A 20,632-nucleotide genomic window follows, 5' to 3' on the forward strand; every position below is an offset into this window, starting at 1 on the left:
AATTGTCTATGGTTCTTTGGTTCCTTCTGAAACTCCAAGCAAGTCCTCATCCAATAGCCTAATTACCTCTTGCAAGAATTCCAATAGGATTGCTAGACCTGATCTGTAATCTCTCAAACCACATGGATGGCTCCTTACCAAATCTCTGCTCTTAGATGATCATTGACTGTGTCTCATATAATGCCCTCAAACATAATGTTGGGTTCACTCAGTGCAAACACATGAACAAATTTTTTAAAAATGCAGAAGAATCTCCTGAGCAACCTGTCATGTAACTAATTATATAATAATGGAAAATACCAGCAGGGAGGAGGATTTTCAGTCTCATTGTCAGTGCCAATCTTCCTGTCAAATACTGTACCGAGTCAGTGTTAATCACCCCATAAAATACTGTACCTAATGATAGTCAGTGTTAATTATCCTGTCAAATATTGTACCTAATGATACAGTCAGTGTTAATCACCCAATAAAATACTGTACCTAATGCTACAGTCAGTGTTAATTATCCTGTCAAATACTGTACCTAATGATAGTGGGTGTTATTCACACATCAAACCTAATGATATAAAAACAGAAATACTCAGTGCAGAACTTTGCATTCTGACGAAAGGTCATCGAACTGAAACGTTAACTCTGTTTCTTTCTCCACAGATGCTGCCTGACTTGCTGAGTATTTCCAGCATTTTCTGTTTTTATTTCAGATTTCCAGCATCCACAGTATTTTGCTTTTGATACCTGATGATATAGTCAGCTTTAATCACCCTCTAAAATACTGGGCAGTCCAGGCGGCCACCTGAATCAGGTGGGAGCCTCATTAACCTATGAAAATAGGGGTTTTATGATGTACATAGGATCCTGATGCAGTTTTGAGGGCTTACTGGGTGAATCGTGCCTGTGAACACTCTACTCAGTAAAACCTGGCGGTCATGAGGAAGGGGCCCCAAAAAGGTAAGTCTAAAATTATTTTTGTGGGGCCAGGGGGACCAGGAATGCTCCTTCAGGCTCCAGAAGAATAATGTGACCCGCTGCCCCGCTGCGTGATCGCCTCTCCTCCCCCCCCCCCCCCCCGGTCCTAACTACTTGCCGGCTGGGTTGGCCTCTGGGCTACCAGTTATTGCACTGGCATGCAGCTGGTGAGCTGCTGTGGGACAACCATTTGGGGTGTACAGCTCGCCGGGGGCACGTTAATGATGCCCTGCTCTTAAATTGACCCAGGCCTACTGCTGGAGGGATCGGGCAGTTGGCCACCCGTTGGTTAAGATCACTCCTCTCCAGTTAGAGCTGTCGCACTGAAAATGCCCAAAGAAATGTATTAATTCATGACCATCCAGTTGCTTCACAGATTTCCACAGCTAGATGAGACTATGGGGTAGAAATTGTTGTACATTTTGCACGTTTTCTGGGTCCAAAAGCGGGTGCCATTAAGTTGAATTCTGCAGCGCAATGTCCCGTGCAGAAACCGCGCTGGACGTGCGCCCGACGCCACATTGGTTCGGGCGCTTGACAGGCGTCCCTGGCGTCGCCTGAAACAAATGCAGGCATCATTTAAATATGTTAATAAGGGTCTTGCACTTACACTTGTAGTGAATTATGTATTTGAATCCCTAGGTCTCTGCTCATCCACATCCTTCAGTGTCTTTCAGTGTCTGAATGTACACTCCCATTTCTTTGTTTGCTCTCCCAATGGGGTCTATTTTAACTTTTGGTTGGCCACCCATTCTGGCGGCGAAGGGGAACTCGCGATTTTGAGACCCTGGCCTGATTTAAATTTAGCAGGCGAGCTGCGGAGCGCCCAACAGGCAGCTCGCCAGATTGAGGCCTCAAAATCAGTCCCAGAGCAGCCACTGGCAAGGTAAGTTGCGGGATTGGGAGGGGGTGGTGGTGATCGCGGAAGGTGGGGGTCCCAGTGCGCCTGTTTGATTTGAACTCATGCATAATGTTTTACTTTTCCCTCAGAGTAAATGTAATTCTGCATGTGGAGGTGAATCTTTTGCCCTGGGCTCCTGACAAACCTGGGCTGGGACTGACTAATGAGGTCGAGGTTCAGATAGATATGGTGCTGATGCTAAAGCTAGTGTGCCCACTATTTATACCAGCTGCTTTAGTCATGCCTTCCATGCCCTTTGTTTACCTCAGTCCACTCTGTCCTGATTTGCCATTCGCTGCAGATTTTCAGCTGGCAGGTGGCAGTTGTTTCAGGTTTCTCCAGGTGCCGGCATCGTTCAGGTTGAACAGTGGTTGTTCGATTGGCATAGACTTGTCTGCAAAGAACCTGCCGATGTTGCACCCCAGGACCACACGTTTTACTGCATTCTGACCATTCACCCACATCCCAGCTATGATAAAAGCAATAATACGTGTTATTGCGAGCCCTCACAATCAGAAACTACTGGGAAGAAATATCATTGTAATTATCATCAATGATTCAGTTACAGCAACAACTAAAGAAATGTAAAGAGGGAAAGAAATGATTCTAGTACATATGCACATCACTGTGAGAATGGATCTATGGCAATAGTCCCAGCACACAATTGTCAGTGACATCTGTAAAGTACCATGTCCAAAAAAACATCTGGAAGAGAATGGCGATTAAATCATTGAAAAACAGTGAATGTGCCATGAGTAGAAACTTCAGAGAAATGGCATCTAAAACCGAAGGGCCCTGATTTAAAAAAAAACGTCACTCGACGTGAGCAGATTTGGCTCCCACATGTCGGTGTTATTTTCAAGCTGCTACACTGGAGATGGGGGGATTTCCACGGGGGTTCTCCCACTCGTCCATTGTTCATGCCATTTTTCCGGGGTTTCTGCAGCTCTTCTGCTGAGATTACTGCAAACGATGGGGAAAAGCCCGTGGGAATTCACCCCCAGAGTGTTTAGAAACGTCACACAATGTACAATTCTCAATGTGGAGGAAGGAGCTTTTTTCACTCCTGGTGCTTTTTCAGCGAGACCTGTTGAGTGATACAAACAATGCACAGGTCATTCAAATTTATTTTTTAAAGTGCTAATGGGTTTTTGGATTGATGGGGTTGTTTTATTCCTGATTTTCATTAAATAATAAAAATTACTGGAGGAAAAGGTTCTCACTTTAGAAAGTTTCTCCAAAATGTTGCCTTGATGATGTTACATAAAAACATTTTCATTTCAGATTACAGCCGGTGTGGGAAATGGAAACTTTACAATCGGCAAGTCAGTGGCTCGGGTTAGGCATTTTACTACATCAAATGACAGAGGGCCTTAACTCTGCCTGTCCTGGGAGTGACAAAAGTAGAAAAAGTTCCATCCTATCTCCCCCCGCCCCACAACACCTGCCAATCCTCACCTTGACAAGCAGGAAAAAAATCACCCCAAAAATATCAGAACGAAACAAAATGGTACACTTCATGACTTCTGTCATTTAATAATGCCGCCACTGAAGAACTTTCGTTACATGTTTAACCAGAAAACATTGCTCCCGGAGGTTTCCATTTTTATTAAATCTGCTCAATCTCCAGTGGTTAGTTGTTATTACATTGCAATTTTATAGTTTCATGGGGCTTTCATTAAGTTTCTGTTTCTGTTGGCCCCTGGTTGGATTGTATCCAAATTGCGTCTATTACTGCAGAGGCTGCTGTCCGGCTGTTCCAGGTTTATGGAACGTTCCATTTAAACACTAAGCTCTGTTCTGCGTGTAATGGCACGGCATTTGTCCTTTCAGACCAACGCCAGATAAATGTAAAATAGGTATTTTTTTTTCGACAGGATCATTTATATAAAAAAGAAAGTCTCAGTGAACATACTAGGCTGGACACGGCTGGATGTTGCAAGCTTCTTCCTCTGGCGTTGGCCTCATTGCAATTTCACACAGGTTTTCAGATACTTCTTCATGAGTATTCCTGTTAACACACTTAAAAATAAGAACACGGCTCCCTAAAAGTCAAGAAAAGACATTTGTTATTAGCAGGAGCATTCCCTACCTCTGTTCAACTAGTTTACTGATGAATACAATTCAGCTGATTAAATGTTCAACAGAAGTTCTCTGCTTCAGGGCAGGTACACCGGAGGTAATGTACCAGCATTGTGACAGGCCTTCCAATACCGTTACATTTCATAGGGGTAATTTTTGCTAGGCAAGGGTATTAAGGGTTATGGAACCAAGGCGGGTAGATGGAGTTAAGACACAGATCAACCATGATCTAATTGAATGGCGGAACAGGCTCGAGGGGCTGAATAGCCTACTGCTGTTCCTATGTTCCGATTGGGAATTCGAGCGCACTGCCCATGATTTTCTGATGATCAATTTTAATGGTCGGAAAATCATGAGCACTTCATGCCCAAATTTCTGATATGCTGTGGCAAGGCTCCATGCTGACAATGTGGACTTGTGAAATGAGGCCTTATGTGTAAAGATATGGGACAGCTCATTTAAAATGGGATCCAATCTGATCACTGGAAACAGGTAATGAGGTTGTCATGTGAGCGATCTGTCATGTACTTTGCATCTAACATGTGCTCCTTAATTCACCGGCTTCAAATACAGACAAGCCTCTAAACTGCCGTATGTAATGGGTTTATTATGGGGGAGTATGCAGGGTGAGTTATACTGCATTGAGCAACGCTCGATGTGATTAGTATGATGCGTCGATGCAGCAGCAATTCTCAGAGCACTTGACATGTAGTGGTGGTTTTCTCTGGATTGTTCTAGATCCTCACCGCCACTCAAAGTATTCCTAATGAAAAAGGATGACAATGGTTTTGTCTTTTTTTTTATCACGGCTGGGTCAATTGCCCTATTTCCAAAATTGGTGAGTTGTATTGGACACGTATAAATGAAAGATCTTGATTTTACTCAACCAGGGACACTGTTCGTCAATGTACACCAGGGCTAGTGCACACTGATGTACACTGGGGACAAGTATACATTGATGTAGTGTAGGGACCACTGCCTTGTTAATTGTTCCGCAGAATATTCGCCCGGTTTTATTCAATTCAGGTTAAAAAAGAAAACATGGCTCGTAGAATTTAAGATAAATTTCATGTGAAATATTGCATCAGGCTGAATACAGTGAACCAGCTTTGAGTGTGCCATTCATGTTTATAGTTAGAGTAGGTGGTAGTTTTCATAAATAGTCAGAATGTACAAGTTATCCACAACACAGGTAGCTTGGTGCTACACAGCAGTTGGTGTTTGCTATGTTCACTAGATAAAAATATTAATAGATAATTATATTAATGGATACATATCAGAATTGCAACTTGCCTTTTATGTTGGGGTACTGTATGCATATATATTCAGTGAAATTCAGTTATGCAGTTTAAAACTAGTTATTGACAAATGTAAAATGACAAGGGTTGTACTGATGTAAGCTCAAGGGATTTTAGTTGGTATCCGAGCCAGTTATTACATGTCTAGATAATAGAGGCTGTATAAGGGGGATTTTTTAACAACTTCATTTTACAGAAACCTCTCAGTATGAGAGAAACTCAAAGTTGTCAACAATTTTAAGTCCTTGAAAAGCCTAGTACAAAATATTCGCCATCCGATGAGATTCTGTTCCTCTGGAGGGAAGTTGAGAGCTGAGAAAAAAACCCAATTTGAAATGTACTTGGTCCGATCCTGCAGAGTGATGGCAATCCAGCTGTGTTAGTCTCCACAGTTTAAATTCATGTTAAATAAATTCACCCCTTGCCCTATATGGACAAATTTAAACAACAGTAACAAAGTCCAGTGCCACTGTAATGTAATGACAGGGTGCTGGGAGCCTGTGTATAAGTTTCAGTGTGACCCTTAAAGATATTTTAAATTAGAGGGCTTCTCCTAACGTGATCATGTGGAACGGGTAGTGAAGAGGAGGCCTTATTTCAAAATTAAAAGTTTTTTGGCTTGCTGGCCCATTTAACTCCCAAGTCTCCATCCTCCCCATTGTCACATCCCTCCCCTTCTTCTTTGCTCCCCTGGTGCTCCTAGAGAGATAGTGGCCCTTCACTGGCTACTGGTTCCCAAAATTCCAGTCCTTTTCCCCCCCCTCTGCATGCCAGGAGCGGCAGATAAATATCGACATGAACCAATTCTGTGTGATTGGGTGACTTCAACTCTCCTGTATGCAAGTGCACGCAGCACGTAAGGAGCAGTGCTGGCAGAAAGAAAAATTTGCAATTATCTAATGCCTTTCATGACCTCAGGAGATCCCAAGCCACTTTATAGCCCATGAAGTACTTTTGAAGTGCCATCACTGTTGTAATGTAGGGAAACATGTAATGCAGCAGCCAAATTGCGCACAGCAAGGTCCCACAAACAGCAATGAGTTAAATGACCAAATAATCTGTTTTAATGGTGTCAGTTGAGGGATAAATGTTGGCCAGGACACCAGGGAGAACTCCCCTACACTTCTTCGAAAAGTGCCATGTTATCCTTTACGTCCACCTGAAAGGGCCTCGGTTTAATGTCTCATCCGAAAGACAGACCATATTATATCCAGCGTGTGTGCATGTTTCACACTAGGGATGACATTTTTTACCCGCTACTTTTATCACTTTGGTCAGTATTATCGGATGAAATCGCTGGGTTAACCCATTCTGCACATCGCAGTGTCTACCCTTTAAGTGTTCCTTTCACATTTCAGAAAGTCATAACACGAATAACATGCTGTGAAAAGTACTGTGCATCAAGGACCAAGCACAAACAGTCCTATTATTCTTTTGTAGGTCACCTATCTGTCAGGCATTTTGGAACAGTTTATTAGAATACATGGCAAGTAGAGAAATCTCCAGTTATTAAAAACCACTGGCTGGTTTTCTGGCAACGTGTGACCAGGTGCATTGTTCCAGAGAATGTGAAGGATGCACGGTCTGAAAGACAGCCATCTGAAAATGTAAAATTATATCTCTTATTATAGACTGCCCATTGATCCTATTTATAAAAACGTTCCATACAACCTGTCCTTTATTACAAGGAGCTTTTCCTGCGATGGTACTTGATTAGCTTGGCAATTTCATCCATAAACTTCTGACCCTGCAGCCTGCCTACAAAAGCTATTTTTAATAAGTGCTCAGAGTTATCTTTCAATACACTGTCTCTGATGTGGCTAGCTGGAGATGCCTGAGCTATTTCTTGCATTTGGGCACTCAAGATGGGACTTGCTCAGCAATAGATAGTAACAGTTCCACACTAGGGTATCCCTGCACTCAAACAATGCAGAAAGACATCAAGGGTAATTTTCACCCTTACCATCTGGTGGTAATCTGGCAGCGCAGGTCGTCCATTGAAATCATTCGGACGAAAACTGAGTGGGTTCTACAATGGGCGGGTGATCCACTCCACCAGATTACTGCCGAGGCGGTGAAGGTGAAAATTACCCCCATTGACTATTATACTGGGTACGGTAGCATAGTGGTTATGTTACTGGGCTAGTAATCCAGAGGCCTGGACGAAAATCCAGAGTCATGAGTTCAAATCCCGCCACGGCAGCTGGCGAATTTAAATTCAATTAATTAATTAAATTCAATTAATTAAATAAAAATCTGGAATTAAAATACTAGTATCAGTAATGATGGCCATGAAACTACCGGATTGTCGTAAAAACCCATCTGGTTCACTAATGTCCTTTAGGGAAGGAAGCCTGCTGCCTTTACCCGGTCTGGCCGACATGTGACTCCAGACCCACAGCAATGTGGTTGATTCTTAATTGCCCTCTGAAATGGCCGAGCAAGCCACTCAGTTGTAAAATCTCGCTACGAAAAGTCATAAGAATAAAACCGGACGGACCACCCGGCATCGGACCACTAGGCACCGGACACGACAACGGCAAAACACCAAGCCCAGTCGACCCTGCAAGGTCCTCCTTACTAACATCTGGGGACTTGTGCCAAAATTGGGAGAGCTGTCCCACAGACGAGTCAAGCAACAGCCTGACATAGCCATACTCACAGAATCATATCTTTCAGCCAACGTCCCAGACTCTTCCATCACCATCCCTGGGTATGTCCTGTCCCACCGGCAGGACAGACCCACCAGAGGTGGCGGTACAGTGATATACAGTCAGGAGGGAGTGGCCCTGGGAGTCCTCAACATTGACTCTGGACCCCATGAAATCTCATGGCATCAGGTCAAACATGGGCAAGGAAACCTCCTGCTGATTACCACCTATCGTCCTCCCTCAGCTGATGAATCAGTCCTCCTCCATGTTGAGCACCACTTGGAGGAAGCACTGAGGGTAGCAAGGGCACAAAATGTACTCTGGGTGGGGGACTTCAATGTCCATCACCAAGAGTGGCTCGGTAGCACCGCTACTGACCGAGCTGGCCGAGTCCTGAAGGACATAGCTGCTAGACTGGGCCTGCGGCAGGTGGTGAGCGAACCAACACGAGGGAAAAACTTACTTGACCTCGTCCTCACCAATCTACCTGTCGCAAATGCATCTGTCCATGACAGTATTGGTAGGAGTGACCACCGCACATTCCTCGTGGAGATGAAATCCCGTCTTCGCACTGAGGACACCATCCAACGTGTCGTGTGGCACTACCACCGTGCTAAATGGGATAGATTCAGAACAGATCTAGCAGCTCAAAACTGGGCATCCATGAGGCGCTGTGGGCCATCAGCAGCAGCAGAATTGTATTCCAGCACAATCTGTAACCTCATGGCCCGGCATATTCCTAACTCTACCATTACCAACAAGCCAGGGGATCAACCCTGGTTCAATGAGGAGTGTAGAAGAGCATGCCAGGAGCAGCACCAGGCGTACCTAAAAATGAGGTGCCAACCTGGTGAAGCTACAACTCAGGACTACATGCATGCTAAACAGCGGAAGCAACATGCTATAGACAGAGCTAAGCGATTCCACAACCAACGGATCAGATCAAAGCTCTGCAGTCCTGCCACATCCAGTTGTGAATGGTGGTGGACAATTAAACAACTAACGGGAGGAGGAGGCTCTGCAAATATCCCCATTCTCAATGATGGCGGAGTCCAGCACGTGAGTGCAAAAGACAAGGCTGAAGCGTTTGCAACCATCTTCAGCCAGAAGTGCCGAGTGGATAATCCATCTCAGCCTCCTCCCGATATCCCCACCATAACAGAAGCCAGTCTTCGGCCAATTCGATTCACTCCACGTGATATCAAGAAATGGCTGAGTGCACTGGATACAGCAAAGGCTATGGGCCCTGACAACATCCCAGCTGTAGTGCTGAAGACTTGTGATCCAGAACTAGCTGCGCCTCCAGCCAAGCTGTTCCAGTACAGCTACAACACTGGCATCCACCCGACAATGTGGAAAATTGCCCAGGTATGTCCTGTCCACAAAAAGCAGGACAAATCCAATCCGGCCAATTACCGCCCCATCAGTCTACTCTCAATCATCAGCAAAGTGTTGGAAGGTGTCGTTGACAGTGCTATCAAGCGGCACTTACTCACCAATAACCTGCTGACCGATGCTCAGTTTGGGTTCTGCCAGGACCACTCGGCTCCAGACCTCATTACAGCCTTGGTCCAAACATGGACAAAAGAGCTGAATTCCAGAGGTGAGGTGAGAGTGACTGCCCTTGACATCAAGGCAGCATTTGACCGAGTGTGGCACCAAGGAGCCCTAGTAAAATTGAAGTCAATGGGAATCAGGGGGAAAACTCTCCAGTGGCTGGAGTCATACCTAGCACAAAGGAAGATGGTAGTGGTTGTTGGAGGCCAATCATCTCAGCCCCAGGGCATTGCTGCAGGAGTTCCTCAGGGCAGTGTCCGAGGCCCAACCATCTTCAGCTGCTTCATCAATGACCTTCCCTCCATCATAAGGTCAGAAATGGGGATGTTCGCTGATGACTGCACAGTGTTCAGTTCCATTCGCAACACCTCAGATAATGAAGCAGTCCGAGCCTGCATGCAGCAAGACCTGGACAACATCCAGGCTTGGGCTGATAAGTGGCAAGTAACATTCGCGCCAGATAAGTGCCAGGCAATGACCATCTCCAACAAGAGAGAGAGTCTAACCACCTCCCCTTGACATTCAACGGCATTACCATCGCCGAATCCCCCACCATCAACATCCTGGGGGTCACCATTGACCAGAAACTTAACTGGACCAGCCATATAAATACTGTGGCTACGAGAGCAGGTCAGAGGCTGGGTATTCTGCGGCGAGTGACTCACCTCCTGACTCCCCAAAGCCTTTCCACCATCTACAAGGCACAAGTCAGGAGTGTGATGGAATACTCTCCACTTGCCTGGATGAGTGCAGCTCCAACAACACTCAAGAAGCTCGACACCATCCAAGATAAAGCAGCCCGCTTGATTGGCACCCCATCCACCACCCTAAACATTCACTCCCTTCACCATCGGCGCACTGTGGCTGCAGTGTGCACCATCCACAGGATGCACTGCAGCAACTCGCCAAGGCTTCTTCGACAGCACCTCCCAAACCCGCGACCTCTGCCACCTAGAAGGACAAGGGCAGCAGGCGCATAGGAACAACACCACTTGCACGCTCCCCTCCAAGTCACACACCATCCCGACTTGGAAATATATCGCCGTTCCTTCATTGTCACTGGGTCAAAATCCTGGAACTCCCGTCCTAACAGCACTGTGGGAGAACCATCACCACACGGACTGCAGCGGTTCAAGAAGGCGGCTCACCACCACCTTCTCGAGGGCAATTAGGGATGGGCAATAAATGCCGGCCTTGCCAGCGACGCCCACATCCCGTGAACGAATAAAAAAAAAAAAAAAATTACACCACAGAATATAAGGTATTCAAACCCTGAATGCATTCATCTGGAATTTTTCTCTCTGTTGTTTTAACTGGTTTAAAATAAATGGGTTAACATCATCATTAAAATAGTGAGAGGAATTCCTGATCAATGTGTCCCTAGGTGTAACTGTAGGGCCAATGTCTTAACAATGTTGGCTATCCTTCTGTACCTCAACAATTTATCTAGTAATTGTCATTTTAATCCTGATCAGAGTGGAGACTTAAGGATGGACAACTTTGATTAATATTTTCAGGAGCTTTCTAAATACAGGGACCTAGAAATTCAGCAGAGCAGCGCTAGTTTTTCCAGCGTTATCCGGTTTACTAAGTTCCTGATATGGGAGATAGCACTAGGTTTCATCAGCATGGCGGGCTTTCCCAAGGTGTAATGTGCCATTGTTTGCACACACATTGTCTTGCGTGCTCCCTAACACCAGCCTGGCATCTTTAACAATTGAAAGGGGTTCCACTCCCTCAACGTACTGCTGGTTTGCAACCGCAGGCAGCGCATCATGCAGGTCTGTGCCCGCTACCCTGGCAGCAATCATGAGTCTTTCATCCTGCGCCAGTCCTCTGTGCACCTTTATTCCAACCAGTCGCCAAGTTACAGGCTGGCTATTGGATGACAAGGGTCATCCCCCCCGGACATGGCTCATGACTCTTGGTAGGAACTCATGCGCAGCTGCAGAGCTGGCCTACAACGAGGGCCATGCTGCTATAAGAAACATCATCGAGCAAACAATCAGAGTACTCAAGAAATGCTTTCACTGCCTGGACCGTTCAGGAGGAGTTTTGCAGTACATCCCTGAGCGGGTATCCAGATTTGTGGTCATCTGTAGCATGCTGCACAACTTCGCCAGCATGAGTGTTGAGCCTTTACCAACACCTGGGCAGTGAGGAGGAGGAGGAGGAGGAGGAAAGGCAGCGGCCACCAGTGCCCCTCCATGACAGAGTTCTCAGAGACCAGATCATCACTTCACCTAAATAAGCATGTTCTTTCTCTATACTAGTGCATCTATGGTGTTTCCCCAGTGGCTACAACTTGGGAGGTGGAAGGCTGCTGAGCTTCCATTGAGGACACTTCCAATGGCTGTGAAGGATGATCTCGAGCAGCTCTGAGCATATTGGCATGGGCCGGAGCAGGCTGGCCATGTGGCACTAACAAGGGTACTGGTGGAGTTGCTGGTGGGGGAACAGCCTTGCTGTCACCCTGAAAGAGGACAGACAGGTACCTCTCCCATGGAGCCAAGGACACGCTCCTGGGCTGGTGACTCAGCATTCCTACGGCTCTGTGCGAGAAAAGAGTGCAGGACTACTATGATGCTTTGGAGGCCTCTGTTGACATTGGCCCCCAGAGCCATGATCGCAGGCTTCTGAGATTGCATGGCAGCAAAGTGAGCTGTCAAAACAGCCATCTGAGCTTCCATGGCAGCAGTGTGAGCTGCCATGGAAGCGGTCAGTAGAGGCTCCATCATGGAATGAGTTAGACAAGAAATGTCAGTGCGTAGAACAATGGTAGAAGAAGTTTATTGCAGACAAACATAAAGTGCTACACATAGGTCGAGAAACTAGATGACGCACATACTCCATGAGTAGTGTTGAAAGTGACCTGGCAACTGTAGTAGACTCAAAACTAAATATATCCAACCAATCAGCAGCAAATAACAAAGCCAATTGGATGTTAACTACATAGCCAAAGCAGCAGAATATAAATCAGAGGAGGCAGTGATCAAGCTTTATAGCACTCTGTTCAAACTGCGCTTTGAATATTGCACCCAGTTCTGGTCACCAAGAAACGGAAAAACATTGAATCACTGCAGGCAGTTCAGAGAAGAGACGGGAGGCTGTTCTCTAGTGTCAGAGGTCTGATTTATGAGGAAAGACTGGAGAAACTTGGGTTTTTCAGCCTAGAAAATGGCTGCCTGAGAGGTGATTTTATAGAGGTATACAGTAAAGGGTACTGAAAAAATTAACCCAGAACATTACTTTAAATTAAACATTGGGAGTAGAACTAGGGGACACTGGTTCAAACTAGTAAAAGGTCTGATATCAGGAAATTTTCTTCACACAAAAGAGGTAATTTTGACTTTGTGTGATCGTGTAAAATGGGTGATAGTGAATCGGCAGCCTGTTTTACATCTCTCCCGATTTTAATTTCCATTGACTTTAATGGAAAAGAAAACCCGGGAGAGATGTAAAATGGGCTGCTTATTTACTATTACCCGTTTTACACTATTGTGCACAGTCAAAATTACCTCCAAAGAGTGATTAATGTGTGGAGTAGCGAAGGCAAAACTCCGGAATTATTTAAGAAATGATTGGATGTTGCAATGCGGGGATGTTAGTATTGCTCCGGATAGATGATTATAGATGGGCCAAATGGCCTTCCTCATCCATAATGATCTGTGATCTTGGCAAATCCTGGACATGCAATCTGTGATTTTACATCCATTAAAATGAAAGGCCATAAAATCATGGACTTGGCACCTGTTGATTTCCTGAGGTACACTCCCTGCTGGCTGCACCAGGTCATCGAATCACCCCTTACATGCGATGGAAATAAGTTACTTTGATTTTCAGAAGTTATTTGCTTTTCAAGAAAATAAAGTAATGGAATTAATGACAAGTTAGCCAGCTGTATTAAAAGCTGGTTAGGGTATAGAAAGCAGGAAATGATAAATGAGAAAAGGTTCAAAAAGAGTGGTGTCCAGAATTCTGAAGGGAGCTGTTCTGGATCCCTTACTGTTCACATTAGTCATAAAGAATATGGCAGGGGTTCATCTTGTAATATTGTAAAATCTGCTGATGACAGCTAGCTATGTGTATGGGTGACTTGTGTAAGGGAGACTGATCGAGACTGATAGACAAAGGGATCGGGACAAATTAACTGGATGGGCCAAGGAATGTAGGAAGGATTCAATGAGGATAAACTATACAACGGTGGAGGAAATCTGAAACATATGTACACAGGGAAGGGATTTTAGTTTGGTTTTGATTAGCAAATGCAGACAGGAAGACAATTTCAGTACAATTATTGACCATATACTGAAGTATCAAGGTGAGGATGTTATCCAAAAACCTAACTGTCTACTAGGATTCACCTCAAAGCTATTTGTTAATAAGTCAAAACAGGCTAATTTAACCCTGCAGTACCCATTGGTAAGACTTAGAATTAAAATATTAGGCTAGATTCTCAATGCAGACTCCTGAACTAACCAAACCTCTGTGCGGTGAACACACCACTTGCCCAATTCAGAAAGAAAAAAAAAAGGAAGGAAAGAAAGAAAAGAAGGAAGGAAGGAAAGAAAGAATTTGCATTTATATAGCATCTTTCACGATCTCAGGGCATCCCAAAGCACTTCACAGCCAATGAATTACTTTTGAAGCGTAGTCACAGTTATAATATTGGAAACCACGGCAGCCAATTTGCGCACAGCAAGGTCTCACAAACATCACTGAGGTAAATGACCATGACGTTCTCACTCGGAGGCGAGTGTGCTACCACTAAGCCATGGCTGACACCATCATGAAATCTCATGAAGCAGCCTTCTGGTTCATTTACAAGGTTAACTCATTTAAATAATTATCTCAAGCTCCCTGTGAGGATTATGCAATGCACAGGAAGCTCATCTAATCTTGGGATGTGAAAATCTTATAAGTAAGCAGCCCTAAGGGAGGGGAGGAAAGAAAAGGTTAAATAAAACCAAAGTGCAATAAATCCAACATGGAAGCACGGATCAGAGTCTATTAGCAAGTAAAGGGGTCCCAATGTGATGGTGATCAAAATGGAAGTGCTGCTGCATTAGATGGGTGTCAAGTGTGTTGCCTATTCCACCCTCCCTGGAGGATGTCAGTGCACCACACCTGGAGGTAACCACACTCAATACTGTGTATATAACCTGCAGTATCTGGGAACAGATGCTGGAGAAGACAGCACACTTTAAGGAGTGTGGCATCGTAAGACTTCCCAACGCTAAAACATATCACTTAGAATGACCAAGTTTGCATGCCACAAAATGTTGCCCGTCAACCTGTCTCACATGAATCACTCACCCATGCTAAGCTCTTACACAGCCTTACAGTTCACTCATTGGTTCTTGTGCATAACAATACTCAGTGGGGGCTACATTCTAGCTGCAACTTACATTTGAAATCCTAACTCCCAGGATGTGCTACAGATTATATACAGTACATGGAATTTACAGCATAAAAACAGGCCATTATGCCTAATGCTGGTCTATGCTGGTGTTTATGCTCCACACAAGCCTCCTCCCAGTCTATTTACTTCATCTCACCATACAAACATATCCTTCTATTCCTTTCTCCCTCATGTACTTATCTAACTTCTCCTTAAGTGCATCTATGCTATTCGTCTCAACCACTCCAAGTAGTAACAAGTTCCACATTCTCACCACTCTCTAAGATTAACCCCATTTCTGCTCTTGTGTATATGTTTCTTCAATTTACAACAACCTGGCATATAGAACATGAAGGGAGTTAAGGGTCACATACTCCTAACTTTGCCATCACCATTTTGTAGTGCCTCTAGGTGCTGGGTGTCTTAATAGGATTTTCTGATTATAAAGCTACCTGTCATGCAGTCACATCTGCAGATGCACGCTTCAGCCATTAGAAAGAGTTTCATATGGTTAAGAATTTGCAAATCCTGATACCTATACTTACTACAGCACTATTCAGACAGCCTCACAGCTTCAGGACACTGCCAACACTTCTAACCTTACTCTTGGATGACAGTAAGTTTGGAACAGCAATTTTCCCTTGCTTCAGTTCCCCCTTTCTAGGTTAATGATTCATGAAACTGGGGCAGGATCGCGGAGTAAAATCCCCTTCCATAGAATCAGTAACACGAAGACAGCAGAGACGGGCAAGAGCGTGACCGTGTTCTCCGACTTACCATGTGCAATGTTAATAAGAACATAAGAACATAAGAAATAGGAGCAGGAGTAGGCCAATCGGCCCCTCGAGCCTGCTCCGCCATTCAATAAGATCATGGCTGATCTGATCCTAACCTCAAATCTAAACTCATGTCCAATTTCCTGCCCGCTCCCCGTAACCCCTAATTCCCTTTACTTCTAGGAAACTGTCGATTTCTGTTTTAAATTTATTCAATGATGTAACTTCCACAGCTTCCTGGGGCAGCAAATTCCACAGACCTACCACCCTCTGAGTGAAGAAGTTTCCCCTCATCTCAGTTTTGAAGAAGCAGCCCCTTATTCTAAGATTATGCCCCCTAGTTCTAGTTTCATCCATCCTTGGGAACATCCTCACCGCATCCACCCGATCAAGCCCCTTCACAATCTTATATGTTTCAATAAGATCGCCTCTCATTCTTCTGAACTCCAATGAGTAGAGTCCCAATCTACTCAACCTCTCCTCATATGTCCGCCCCCTCATCCCCGGGATTAACCGAGTGAACCTTCTTTGTACTGCCTCGAGAGCAAGTATGTCTTTTCTTAAGTAAGGACACCAAAACTGTATGCAGTATTCCAGGTGCGGTCTCACCAATACCTTATATAACTTATATTACAGGAGATCAACTAGTAGGAAAACAACTGAAGTACACAGCAGTGCAATTGTTTTAGTTGTGGATTTAGGACATTTTAAAGGGTCAAGTGAACACTGATGGTCCAAAATTTATTTCCTAGGGAGCCTGGGGGAACTTTTTTGATGCATTTTCCAGCATTTTGAAATGCATTGTGATTCAGCATTTGAAGCCAATAATTATATATATTCAAAATATTTAAATGAAAGTGGTTGTTATGATTGTAATTGGGTCTTGATTTTTGCACCATTAGAAGGTAATATGCAACCTCACCCAAAACATTAATAAACTAAATAAAGCAGTTTTTTGTCTTTTCCAAAGTCAGATCGACACAAGATTCTTGTGCATCACAATACATACACTCCTCACCCCACCTAAAAGCCATGTAATCTCCTGGGAGAGGTGAAAAATCAGATGAAAACCCAGGCCAATTAGGGAAAAAAGAAATCCTGAAAATTCCTCTCCGACCCCCTTAGGTGATCGAAACTAGTCTAGGAGATCAATTCCTGTGTCACTTAGCAAATGAGATTAGCCTGTCTTTAGGTGTCTTTTTTCAGAATCATATTAAATGAAGAGGTGATATCAAAGCTTACCAAGATGGGGTTTAAATGAACAGCACACCAGACTGACTAAAGGGCTCAATTATCCAATCCTTTATAAAAAAGAACATGAGAATACCTTTTCTCTGTAGAATCCATTAGTTCAGTTAATGTTCTTTTATCTCTTCTAAATAAAGGATGTTCACTTTTTTTTTTAGGAACAAAGCTTCTAAAAAAAGGTTAGTTGCTTTCACTGATGAGTTTACATCAGAAACATGCAATGTATTTTCATTAAGATGGCACCATCAGTGCTAACGTGTTGTTAGGCAATATATTTGTGCTATTTTGTAAATAAATACCACAGTTCATTCTTGAGAAAATATGATTGCATCATTTGCAGGTAACATAATTTGAGTGATGAAAATTGGAAGAAATCAATTCCAACTCTCCTCTCAGAAATATATGGCCGTTGCAATATCATATGAAAACTTTTAAAACAAGTCCAGGCCCAGTGTTAACTAGTGTTTACTCTCCATTCTAAAATGCTTGGCTATAAATATAAGCATTTAAATCACCATTTTTAATACTGATAGATTTACAGGATGCCACTGTTTCCCAGATGGAAAACGCTGCTTTAATTACTCAAGTTCTGTACCTGTAGTTTAAAATACTTTCGTAGTTTGGTGCAGAGAAAGATTGCAAAAGTCAAGGCACAGTGCAAAGGAGGGTAATCAACAACTGATGTCTTCACTTATTCCTGGGCTGGGTATACCCAATACTGTTGGTCCAAAATCCCGACGTTCTAGAGCAAAATTCTTTTTTTTTCAGATTTTGCTAGCCTGTCTTTATTCATTGCTTGATGATTTGGCATGCAACTTTGACCACAAATACCCTCCCTCTATCCCCAGTGTCCGTCTGTAGTTTTCACACTCTATCCCTGTATGCTTCTGGGCCGTCTTATATCTGCAGTTTTCTATTTGTTTCTTGTCCTCTGCCTTCTGTTTTTCTTTCCGTGTATCTGAAGTTTTCTCTTTCTGTCTCTCCACTTGTGGTTTTCCCTTTCTCTTTATCTGCAGTTTTCTCTTTCCCTCTCTTGCTATCCGTGGCTGCCCTTTCTCCTTCTCTCTATTTCTCTCTTTTTCTCTTTCTATAGTTTTTTCTTTCTCTCTCTATCTGTTGTTTTCTCTTTCTGTATATCTGCAATTTTCTTTTTCTTTGTTTGTGCTTTTCTCTTTTTCTCTCTCTTCTCCCTGTGGTTTTTCTCTTTCTCTATGTGCATTTGTGATCTTCACTCTTTCTCTCTGTATCTGTGGTTCTCCCGCTTCCTGTATCTGTGATTTACTCCCACTCTCCCCTCGTATGTACAATTTCCTCTTTAGGCCTGATTTTAATGCCAGCCCACCAGGCACGGATGGGGTGAACGGGTGGTTAAAATGGTGGTCCAGGGATTCATGCTGCGTTCCTGATGTATTCATGCCCGGCACCATTTTAACAGGTCAATATTTGGTTTTAAAATGAATGGCATTCCAACAGCTCCACTAAACACAAGGGCCAGGATTTTGTACTTCTGCACTTGCCATCTGGGATTATCCATTCATTTGACTGGGCAGAAAATTATGGGCAAGGTTTGTAATTAACATAAGTCCACGAATAGCAGATTCCTTCATCGACTGTTTACTCATTAAGCCCAATTTAATTTAAAACAGCAACATTCCTAACAATACATTTGTAGACTGAAGTGATTAAATTGTACATGAAGATGTATTAGGTGTATTGATACAATTGCTCTAACTGGACTTTCTTCATTTACCTAGTAGCAGAAGTTTGCATTCTCATCCTTACCTTTTTTCTGCTTTTTGTTAATGTCAAAGTTGACTTTTTCATCTCCTGACAAATCTGTGATTGTAAATCAGTCTGCACCGTGAAAGACACTCTCATCTCCCTCTGTCACTCCTCTCCTCACCCCCATCTGTTTCCCTCAAAAAGGCTTTATTTGCTTTCAAAATTCGACTTGAGCTTGGTTTTGGGCCTAATGGCATTCTGTGCTGCAAACCTAGAAATTTCAATGGTACATAACAGCAATAACTTAAAGTAATTCACTTATTTTCAAATCCCTCAATGACCTCACCCCTCCCTATCTCTGTAACCTCCTACAGCCCTACAACCCTGTGAGATCTCTGCGTTCCTTCAATTCTGGCCTCTTGCGCATCCCTGATATTAATTGCTCCACCATTGGCGGCTGTGGCTTCAGCTGCCTAGGCCTTAAGCTCTAGAATTCCCTCCCTGAACCTCTCCACCTCTCTACCCTTCTGTAAGACACTCCTTAAAACCTACCACCTGTTCTAATATCTCTTTATGTGGCTTAGTGTCAATTTTTTGTCTGATTAAGTTCCTGTGAAGTGCCTTGAGACGTTTCACTATGTTAAAGGTGCTATATTAATGCAAATTGTTGTTGTTGTATGTGAAGCATGTTTCTGAGAGATGTGATGAGGCAAAATATAAATGCAAATTCTTTCTTTCCTTTTTTTCTACCTAAACGATTAACAGTACTGCATACAGGCCAACAGGGTTTGTAGGTGGAATGGTAATGGTAATAATTTCTAACAGATTTCTCCTTGCAGAGTCAATGCATCTCAGTTTCCATTGCTTGTTTAGACCTCCCTCTGATCTGCCCACGAAGTCCCCATAGAGCTCATTAACATATATTAAAAGGAGGGCCAATGGCATTGGTAGTCCAAAATCCCAGCAGTTATGCTCGCAATGTACCGGGGGTAACTTTGGTTTCCTTTATGATTATTTCAAATTTCTAATTTGGCTATTTAAGTCCAAGTTTTCATATTAACCTATTGGTATTTGACTTGAATTCAGTGTAATTGAAATTGCCCATTGTTAGAAAACTGGCTTTCCTGAGTTAGTCTGTATTAAACTCACTCCTCAGTGTGCTCTGTGTATTAATCTCTTCCTTTTCCTCTAGTTGTGTACAGCAATTTCCTAGGATTCACTTCCTTCTTAGTGTCTCAGATTTACACAAAATGAATGTGAAATGTCCCCTCTTTCACCCCAGTCTTTGGCTAAGTCAGCTTTCACTAACTTTCCCTTTCCCACATTTTAAATTCTGTTGCGTGAGTTTCAGCCCCTACTTTAGACGTTGACCGTACCAGTAGGGGCTGATTTATAGAGTTCGTGCTGTCAGTGGCTGGCGATCCTCATTGGACCCCTGTAGCAGGTATGAGCGACCTTTTGGAGCTGGGGATTGGATGCACATGTCAAACCCCATGAATAGGGCCCATATATAAAAAGCGAGACCATGTGAAGCCTCTCCATCCTCTTTTTTCCTTCATCCCTGCTTCTCTTCCTCCTCCTCTCCCCCTTCTCCTCCTAATTATGGTGCTTCTCTCATATCTCCTCTGGTTGTGGGAGTCAGTGACAAAGGATCATCAATTTAAAATGGTCACTAGGAGAGTGAGGAGAGAGGTTAGAATGTAGAATACTTTGCCAACAGGGAGTAGCTGAGGCAGAGATCACTGCAACTCTTATGGGAAGAGTAGATAAATATTTGAAGCAGAAAGACATACACGGTTATGGGAGAGTGCAGGGCAGTGAAATTAGTTTTGAATTACTCTAGCTAAGCATAGAGCCCATGTTCTAGAGTTTGTGGCTATCTTGAAAATTTATTGGGGTTCAGTTTAGCTATTCCCTTAAAGATTTTGAATAGTACCATAGAGGTTTACAGCACAGAAGGATGCCATTCGGCTTGGATGGACGAATGGCATCCTTCTGTGCTGTAAACCTCTATGGTACTATTCAAAATC

At 43.7% G+C, this 20,632-nt stretch overlaps 1 protein-coding gene across 1 annotated transcript in view; it reads right to left on the reverse strand.

Annotated features, from left to right (window-relative positions):
• LOC137328836 (thrombospondin type-1 domain-containing protein 4-like) overlaps positions 1-20,632 on the reverse strand; it is a 345,688-nt gene that overhangs the window by 22,140 nt on the left and 302,916 nt on the right. The window contains exons 11-12 of the mRNA XM_067994368.1: positions 3,783-3,912; positions 2,132-2,336 (exon numbers count right to left, since the gene is read on the reverse strand). Coding sequence (XP_067850469.1) covers positions 2,132-2,336; positions 3,783-3,912 — 335 coding nt within the window. The remainder of the gene's footprint in view (positions 1-2,131; positions 2,337-3,782; positions 3,913-20,632) is intronic.

Source organism: Heptranchias perlo, chromosome 1 (genome assembly GCF_035084215.1).
Source record: "Heptranchias perlo isolate sHepPer1 chromosome 1, sHepPer1.hap1, whole genome shotgun sequence".
Lineage (NCBI taxonomy): Eukaryota > Metazoa > Chordata > Chondrichthyes > Hexanchiformes > Hexanchidae > Heptranchias > Heptranchias perlo.